The sequence below is a fragment of the Arachis stenosperma genome, chromosome 6, assembly GCF_014773155.1.
Source record: "Arachis stenosperma cultivar V10309 chromosome 6, arast.V10309.gnm1.PFL2, whole genome shotgun sequence".
NCBI classification, from domain to species: Eukaryota; Viridiplantae; Streptophyta; class Magnoliopsida; order Fabales; family Fabaceae; genus Arachis; species Arachis stenosperma.
The window spans coordinates 114,029,908-114,039,926 of NC_080382.1; the positions used below are offsets into that span (position 1 = coordinate 114,029,908).

The 10,019-nt window shown below is 34.5% G+C and overlaps 1 protein-coding gene across 1 annotated transcript; it reads right to left on the reverse strand.

The window, feature by feature from the left end:
* Positions 1 to 1,570: 1,570 nt before the first annotated feature.
* On the reverse strand, positions 1,571 to 9,683 carry LOC130934429 (uncharacterized). Its single transcript, XM_057864003.1, has 4 exons — positions 9,613 to 9,683; positions 2,297 to 2,384; positions 1,795 to 2,251; positions 1,571 to 1,749 (listed from the first exon to the last, which is right to left on the reverse strand). The coding sequence occupies exons 1-4, from the start codon at positions 9,681 to 9,683 to the stop codon at positions 1,571 to 1,573; spliced, it is 795 nt and encodes a 264-aa protein (XP_057719986.1).
* Positions 9,684 to 10,019: the final 336 nt, after the last annotated feature.

Here is a 10,019-nt window from a genome sequence, read left to right on the forward strand (position 1 = left end):
CACTGAAGTTGGTCGCTCCCAATTCATCACTGCTTCCACCTTAACAGGATCCACAGCTATTCCCTGCTTACTCACCACATGACCGAGAAACTTTACTTCACTCTTCCAAAACTCACATTTAGATAACTTAGCATACAACTTCCCGTCTCTTAGAATTTGCAGCACAGTTCGCAAGTGATCAGCATGCTCCTCTTCAGTCTTAGAATAAACAAGAATGTCATCAATGAAGACAATAACAAACTTATCCAGATACGGTCAAAAAATCCTATTCATATAATCCATAAATATTGCTGGGGCATTAGTTAACCCAAAAGACATCACTGTATACTCATAATGACCATAACGTGTCCTGAAAGCAGTTTTTGGCATATCCTCGTCTCTAACCCTTATCTGATGATACCCGAATCGCAAATCAATCTTAGAAAACACACCGGCACCCTGTAACTGATCCATTAGGTCATCAATTCTAGGCAATAGATATTTGTTCTTCATAGTGATCTTATTCAACTGCCGATAGTCGACACACAACCGCATACTTCCATCCTTCTTCTTTACTAGTAACATTAGCGCTCCCTACAGAGAAATACTTGGTCAGACAAAATGCTTATCCAACAGATCTTCCAACTGAGCTTTCAGTTCAGCCATTTCTAAAGGTGACATCCTATAAGGAGTAATTGAAAGCGGACTGGCTCCAGGCACTAACTCAATTGCAAATTCAACTTCCCGGTTAGGTGGAAATTAATTAATATTATCCGGAAACACATCTGAAAAGTCACATACAACGGAAATCTGCTCTAAACTCTGATCATCACCTGATATCCCCACAGTTAATAACATAATACCCTGACATTCAGTTCCCGAACAGTTTACTATCATAAAATTCAAATAGTAACTATTCACCACAACCGGTGCTTCTGACCCTTCCAGCATAAACTGTACTGAATTCTCAGAATAATCAAGCAAAACATGATTCTTGGATAACCAATCCAATCCCAAAATGAGATCAAGATTAGTCATAGGTAAACAAATCAAATCATGCACAAATTCACGCTATTGCACTCGAAAGGGAACTTGTGGACATCCTATCCTAGTCACCATAGTTTCATGAGTAGCATTATATACTTTCAAATCATAACCTAAAACCACCATTCTCAATCCTAACTCATTGGCCTTTTCAAATGCAATAAATGAATGACTTGCTCCTAAATCAAATAAAGCGTTTAAGATTTTACCAGCCATTTCACAATTACCTCTAATCAATGTCTCAGATCCCTCAGCACCAATGGTAGAAGTGGTGTATACTCTCCCCAGCTGCTACACTCTACCAGTCTCATACTTCTTCTTCTCCGGGCAATTACTAGCTATATGTCCGGGCTGTCCACAGGAATAGCACACTCCAAGTCCTAATCTGCACGGAACTCCAGGATGATGCTTTCCGCACTTCTGACAATTCAGATCCTGCTGTGGCTGCTTCCCAAACCTTTTTCCTTGACTAGCATTAGTATTCGGCCTTCTGTAATTACCTTGACCTTGAGTCTGCTGCGGAATAAAGCCTCCACGCTTGAAATTCCTACCTCTTGGAGCAAAATTCCTCTCTGAAGGCCCTCTGAAAAGGCACCCTCAAACTCCCTTTCTCTGCTGCCGCCTTCCTCACACAATCCTCAGCCACCCTACTCTTATTCACCAATTCAGAAAATACCCTGATCTCCATTGGGGCAACGAAGCTCAGAATATCACTCCGAAGACCTCCTTCATATTTAATACACTTTCATTCAACAAAATCTTTAGGCGCACCTTGACAGATACGAGAAAAGCGACATAACTCCTCAAATTCGCTAGTATACTCAACAACAGTCATCTGCCCCTGCTTTAACTGCATTAATTCAAGTTCCTTGGCATTTCTAGCTGAATTAGGAAAGTATTTCTTATAGAACTCTGTCCGGAAAACTTCCCAAGAAATCGCAACACCATCAAGCTGCAGGATACGTCGGGTTCCCTGCCACCAATACTGAGCTTCACCTTGCAATTGATAAGTTGCAAATTCAACCCATTGCTCTTCAGGAACCTGTTGTGCCTGTAACGCCCTTTCCATAGCCTGAATCCAATTATCTGCATCAGTGGGATTTGAGGTTCCCCTGAAGGTCGGAGGATGAACTTTCAGAAATGTAGCAAGTGTCATTGGACTATCTTTATCATTATTGTTCCCATGATTACCCTGATTTATCTGATTACCCAATGCCTCGGCTATCGCCTACATAGCTGCAGCCATATTTCCTAGGGTAGTCATAAAGTCTACTGGATCAGTCTCTATAGGAGCAGGAGTAACGCTGCTTGTCCTACCTCTACCTCGCCTGCGATCGCGTCTACGAGTCGACATCTGGTCCCTATACACACCAAATAAGTGATATTAAGTTGATCAGTCTCAATATCGCAGGTCTAATGCTTTAAGTTCCAAATGCATGCTCACAAATGTTTATGCCATATATATCAATCAGATATCCTAATAGCACATACACACATATACAGAGAATGCACAGAAGTACAATCAGTCTGTCTTTCAGGCTCTATAGGAACGAACTGCTCTGATACCATAATGTAACACCCCAACACACTAAGCTTTACGCTTAAGCCATAAAATAGAGGTGGTGTGGTATTACGACCTCTAAAATAAAATGAGTACATAAAATAGCAGAAGAATTATAATATGCTAGGAGCCTTGAAGAAAAGAGGAAACAAAAAAATCGCGAAGTAGAAGCGCAACGCTTAAGGTACGAGTTAACTTACGTGCTAAGAAAATCATAATTATTAAACATAAGATAATAGAAGTATGAATAGAGTGCCAAAGGAACAAAATAACAAGCTTCTAACTCAGTCTGCGAAGTTAAGGCTGGCCGGAGAATATTTACACACATATACAAACATATCCCAAAACCGAAAAGTACATATACATAATCCTGCCTCTCCATAAACTTCTAGGAGGATCAAAAGAACAAGTTATGCGGAGAGAAAACCAAGTACATATATACACATCATAGCATAACAAAATAACCCTGTAACAACTCCGCTTCAAGGGCCTAGACGCCTAACGAGATGCCTATCGACCTGCATCTAAAAACAACAACATAGTATGGAATGAGAACCGGAGGTTCTCAGTATGGTAAAGGTGCCACACACATAATATATAAGGTCCTGGAAATGCCAGAGGCAATCCTAGAACACCGACACTCAGATTATAGAGCTTAAAGTATTAAACAAAAGCCATAAAAGGTGGTTTACTAAGGATATTTAAACCTAACTTAACTTAACCTTAAATCTAAATCTCATTCTGCCATTCCTCCATACCTCCAACTCCATCATGCATTTTCACGGACAACTAAACAGACAAAGGCAAGCACAAGAAGGTTACAAGTACTGCAAGTAACAAATATACATTTAACATGACAAGTACATTTAGGCACACCCAGTTAATACACAAGCAAGTAATTCAAGTAATATGCATATGATGCATGCCTGTCCTATGGCTGATGAGGCTCATCTGTCGGTTATCCAGCCAACCCGACGAGTCTGAATTGTCCTTAGACTATCCCCTGACGTGCATCCCCAAGAGTCTATGCATAGCTTTTTCTCAAATAATCAATATTGCTCAATGGGGGTAACATTCCCGGGAATTTATATAGTGCCCAGTCACACTTACGTCGTAGGGTCAACAGAGTATCGAGTTTTCAACCTGGTACACGTCGTGGCAAGCCACGGCACTTGATCCAAGGAATCTCGTATCTCAGATTATTCAAATTCATAAGCCATATAAATAATTCAATTATAATTCATCAACATCCACATCATTCTCAATCGCATTTCATTCATCATTATACGTCAATCATATTCAATCCTTATCCTTCATTATCACACCTCTCATTCCGTCCATCAATAGTTCCAATTCAAAACATAATTCATTCTTTTCTAAATAAATCAGACTTAAAACATGCTCATTTTCTTAATAACTCTAAAACAAACCATATAACCTTTGAATCTAAATCTTTTTAAATAACCATATAAACAAAATCTCTCATTTTTATAAAATTTCGGCAGCATCTTCTCTAAAACTCGGACTTGCCACCCTTTTCGGGTCAAAACTTGCATTCTTTTCAATTCAACATACCCTTCCTCATCATCATAACAATCACCACAATAAATCTACCTCAAATCAACAATTAAACTCGTACAATATTCAAATCCAACAACCAAAATTCAACTAAGAATTATAGTTCACAAATCCTAGGCTTTTAACACAAAATACCTCATTATCACAACAACCTCCACAATAATTATACCTCAAAACAATAATTCACCACCAAACCAACCATGTTCATCAACATTCACCATTCAAAATTAATAACTAATTATCCAATAAACTTCAACCATATATATATATTCATCGACAAATTACTAAACATTAAACATACACCTGCATTCCAACTTATCCTATGGTCATCTAGCCTAAGTTTTCACAGAACATTATATATTAAATGCAAGAAACCTAAACCATACCTTAGCCGATTCCCAAGTATTATTCCAAGACAATTTTTCTAAAAGAACACAGCCCTCAAAACTTCAACTAATCTGCTTCCTCCAAGTTTCAGTATTCACAATTTCAAGCTCCAATTATTTATTCACAACCTAATACGCATTCATAACACATATATACCCAATTTAATACTCAAAACTCAAATTCAATGAAAATAAAGTAGAATTATCATATCCTCACCTTACCCAAGCTTCACATAAGCAAGAGTGAACGTTTTTCTCAAGCTAATTGGATTCCAAAACATCAAAAATCAAAGAAATTCAACACCCCTTCTCAAAACTCGAAAATTGGGGGAAATAAAGGCTGAGTGTGAAATAATGAGTTATTTATAAAATTGTTCCGGTAGAAACGTAGAGCTCGACACGGTGTACGTGTGGCCGCAAACGGTGCAGCGATCGGAGCTCGAATGGAGGAGTTAAGGGATTTTGAAATTCACCGTAAAGGTTCGGGAAACTTTCGTCGCTCTTCTCCCTAGAAGCCTTCTGCTTCGTTTTCTGCTGAAATGAGGGAGAGAAGGGCTTGGGTTCATTTAATACATTGGTCCGGTTGGACCCACGGCCTGATTTGGGTCCGGTTCAACTGGTTCGATTCTTTCGGTCTAATTTTGAACCGTTTTCTTCAAAATTAGTGTTAAAATTCTCGTTTCGATGAACTCTACCCTAATTTAATATAATCTTCACATTTCTAATCCTCCTTATTAAAAACTAATTTATTGACTAATTATCTACTAATTTAACCAGGGTTTACATGCTCTAATCCTGACACAGTGAGATCACCCTTAGTTTCCTCCACTAACACTTTGATCATCATCATACGATCATATGACATCTATAAATTTAGAGATAGAAAGACCATGTTCAGGGATGACATTGTCGTTTCGTCGTTTCGATGACAGAGACTAACCATGTTCCTTAGATCTTGGTCCTTTTTCAACCTCTTCAAACCAAATTCTAATCCCTTATTAGGGTTCAAATACCATCAAATATTAGTTTGATCATATTTTAAATTCTTGTAGCAACCGGTGATAGTAAATACATCCAGGTAATCTTCAACAATTCTAAGTCATTCATCGGTGAGATTGGATGTGTACACAATATGACCATCAAGAAGTTATTCTTTGAACTTTTTTTCTATGGTGAAAAATGAGTCCCAATCAATCACTAATCTAAAAAAATAGAACAAAATAAACTATCATTATTTATTGTAAGAATAAAAATGCTTACAAAAATACTAATCAATAACTGAATAAAAAAATACACATAGATAGCCATTAATAATATATCCTAAACTACAGTAACACATGCATTTATCTTATCAAACAAAATTTTACCCCAAAAAATGATTATAATGATGACACACTTTATAATGGAAACTCTAAACCTTATAAGATAACGATGAATAAAAATAACGAGGGAAAATAAGAATGAATGGACAATGCAAGCAACCTAATCCCACATTATTCATTGATGACCCAACTACCATGAACACAATGCAATCAAGTAACAAGCAAAAAACTTTAACCCTTACCTTTCACGTAAAAAAGTTGATTTTGAGTTAATATTAATATTAAAATTAAATAATGGTACATATTATTGTGCTTCAACATTTTTCTTTAGTTTCAACCATTTATTTTGAGTTAATTTAATATTAAATAGGAATAAGTACTATTTTAGTCCTTAAAATTTAGAGTCAAAATCAAAATTTTTAATCTTTTTTTAGATTTAAAATAATTCTCAATATTTTATTTAGTATTAAAATTGTTCTTTTTTAAAGAAAATAATTTTTTAAAAGACAAAATATCCCCATTGCACCATCACTAACCCTACATTTCCCATGACTACCACCTCCTTATTTCCACTAACTATTTGTCATTTCTCCCTACAAATATCTATTTCATTCATAATCAAACAACAAAAGAACATTCAAATTTAAGAATCTATCATCAATAACAACACAACATTTAAATTCAGGATAAAAATTAAAAAATTAAATATTTTAAACTCAATAACATTACAGTAATCATATATTTTGAAAATAAGATAGAAAAAATATTAAGACAGAGAAAAATAAGAGAGATGCAATGAGCTCAATAAAAGAGAAAAAGGATAAGAAAAAGAAGAATAAAGAAAAAGGAGGAGAATTATTATTGACTTGCTTCAGATTTTGGGCTTTGGAATATGCTTTGGAGTACAAATGTTTACTATGTTCAAATGTTCAAATATTTACTGCAACAATAGAAATAATAGAAATAACGGTAGATTGCAACAACATCACGTGAAAATAAAAATATAATAAAAATAAAAATAAAAATAAAACCTCTTGACCCTTAGAGCCTCCACTCTCTCCATCTCTCAATTCTCATAAGCAAAGAGAATTAGAGAAATAGCACATTTGCTGGAGCTATTGTTGATTCAATTTCTTGTATCCAACAAGTACTTTGATAGCTTACTGCCTCCTTCATCGTTGCCATCAATCCATCACTCTCAGTGGTAAAAAAACTGCATTCGCAGCGTCTACGTCACCGTCTTCATCTGTTATTTGCTCATACGATATCGTTCCACCACTTTCAAATGACATGTATATCACTGATCCTCTCATAACCGTCGAAACTATCACCGCTGGTCTTTGAAACTGTCATTGGAAAAGGAAAATCTAAAGCAGCGGCTCTTCGGCGGAGATGGCGACACTCAATTGCACTGGCACCGTCCCCTCTCCTCTCTTCTTCATCTTCCACTTTTGTTCACCCTCTTTTCTTCTCTCTTCTTCTTTTTTTTTTTTTATCTAAGTGTTTGAGTGAGTGAAGAAAGATGAGAGTAGGGGTGGCAACACTATCCAAACTCTCGAGTAGTACCTACTCCGCTCCTACCCGTTCGGTGCGAGGTGGGTGGGGTCTTGGGTGGGGTGAGACGCGGTTGGGTTTAGGCAATACCCACCCCGATATATATATAATAATAATAATAATAATAATAATAATAATAATTAGTAAAATAATTAATAATATTGTATTATATTTAAATTTTTACTTTAATTTATATTATGTATGTGATGATGGTTATATAAATTTTAAAATTTAATTTTATTTGTTAGATTTTAATAATTATAGAGGGTTAGAGTTCAACTTTATTTTTACTACCCATTGGTAGGAGTGGAGTGGGTTCTGTGCGGGTTATTATAGGACGGAACAGGGTTGGATAGGGCAAAAATCCGCTCTTATCCGCCACATTGCCACCTATAGATGAGAATAGGATTATTGTATAAAAGTAAAATAGTTAAAAGGATGATTTTAAAATTAATTTTAATGTTAAAGATATTTTAAATCTAAAAAAAATTAGAGATAATTTTAATTTTAAATCTTAATACCAAAATAATATTTATTTCTATTAAATAGAGATATTAGTACCTGTTACAAGAAAAGAGCATTAGTATACTATAACAATAGTATCTAATTGAAAATTTACAAATGTTTTTGTATTTCTAAGTTTAGGAACTCCAACAACTTTAAATGGTGTAAGTTTTTTAACTCATAATTTAAATGGGTAAAACTGTTTATTTTGTTTTTTTAATTAATTAAATATATTTTCTTATTTTTATGACTTTTCTATATATGAATCTTTAGATTGTTGTTATATATTTTTCAGCTCTTCTCGTTGGATTCAAGGTGTGAAAATAAAAATGATTTTTTGGATATGACCAAATCAATAGAATTGAATTAAAAAATAATTAGTTATTTTGGTTGTAAGGTGAAAGAAATTCTTTGTTAAACAGAAAGGAAAGAAAGTATTCGGATTGTATTATAGTTATTAGTTTATATTAGTTTATTATCAATCAATGGCAGAGGAATATAATAATGTTCATGGAAGATAGATAATGCGGTTGTGCTGTTCGTTGCAAATGTGAATAATTAGTCTATTTTAGAGATATAATTATTAATGTTATTTTTTTTATTTGTTTAAGTTTTTGTGAAAAATAATATCATAATATGATATTAAAATTTTATAGTTCAATTCTTGATGAACTCCAAAAATAAAAAAATAATATAAAAATATAAAACGAAAAAAGGCATATATGTACATATCAAATAAATCCAAAAAAGAGGTTTTTGATTCAGGAGAATTATATTAGAAATATAATTATTTATATTTTCTCTTTTTATAAATTTAAACTTTTAAAAAAGTTCAGGTCTTTATAGTTTCACCGAATTTTCAATTAGGTTCTTATATATTTTTTTTTACTTTTAAAATACCTTATCTTAAGAATATAAAAAAAGAAATGGATAAAACGAAATAGAAATAGTAGTAATAAGTATAGATAAAATTCAGTTTCCATTGTTCAAATATTCATTATGATCATGTAACATTTTACATTTGTGTAAATTCATAGATTCCTGACATACGTTACATATATAGTTAAAGGGTGGCCCAAAATCAAGAGAATATCCATAAGTACTACTATTTTCATCCAAGAATACGTGTCTTTTTACCAAAACTCACAAAGAAAATAAAATTTGTATTCAACACAACTTTTTTCTCTTATCTCAACACATTTCTATCTTATCTCTGTAGTCTATCTCTATACACTTATCAAACACAATTTAGAAGACACTTAATTTTGGACAAAAACAAATTGAAAAATACCTTGGTAACAATAACAGGTGAATTGCCAATCGGGTTTATATTGGTTATTGGTCCTTTCTCCTTAGGGAAGTACTTTCTTAACACTTTCTCATACTTCTTTAGCTCAATATAAAAGAAAGGGAATGCAGCTCTAAGATCATCTCTAGCTAAGTTTGAAATAGGCTTGACAATTATATATAGGAAAAGTATGAGAAGCCAATATAATTGTTATACAATGTGTACAATGGAGATATTTTGTAATTAAAATCAAATGATAATTAAAATAATTAATTATTATTTATTTCAAATTTCAAATTCAACACAAATAAGGATTTCATACCGTCAACAATGCAAAATTGAAAATTGCCAACCCTCTCCTCCGTTTACAGGGAATTGCTTCTCGAAAATTCTCACCTTCTCTCAACGGTGCCACCCCGCAACCCGCAATAGCCGCTATCGTGCATAGCCTTAGGAGACACTGCCATGCACACCACGAAGGACCGTGCAACACTGTTGCGAGGGTTGCTTCATTTGTGCAGTCGTGGAAGTCCTAGTCGGAGAAAATTTCCCCCCAACTGGCGATGGTTCACCCTCCGACATCGTCATTCATCACCCATCGCGGCTTGAACACGTAAATGGAGTGCAATTCAGTGGAACCGTGATGCCATCTTCCATCTTCAATTACTGACGACAATTCGACGCATGCAATCGACAACTATCTCAACCCTTGTGATCTGGTGGGTGAGCTAGCAAATAAGGTTAGCAATGTATGTTCATGCATCGTCACCGGGTAGTTATTCTATTATCAATTAGATGTTTAT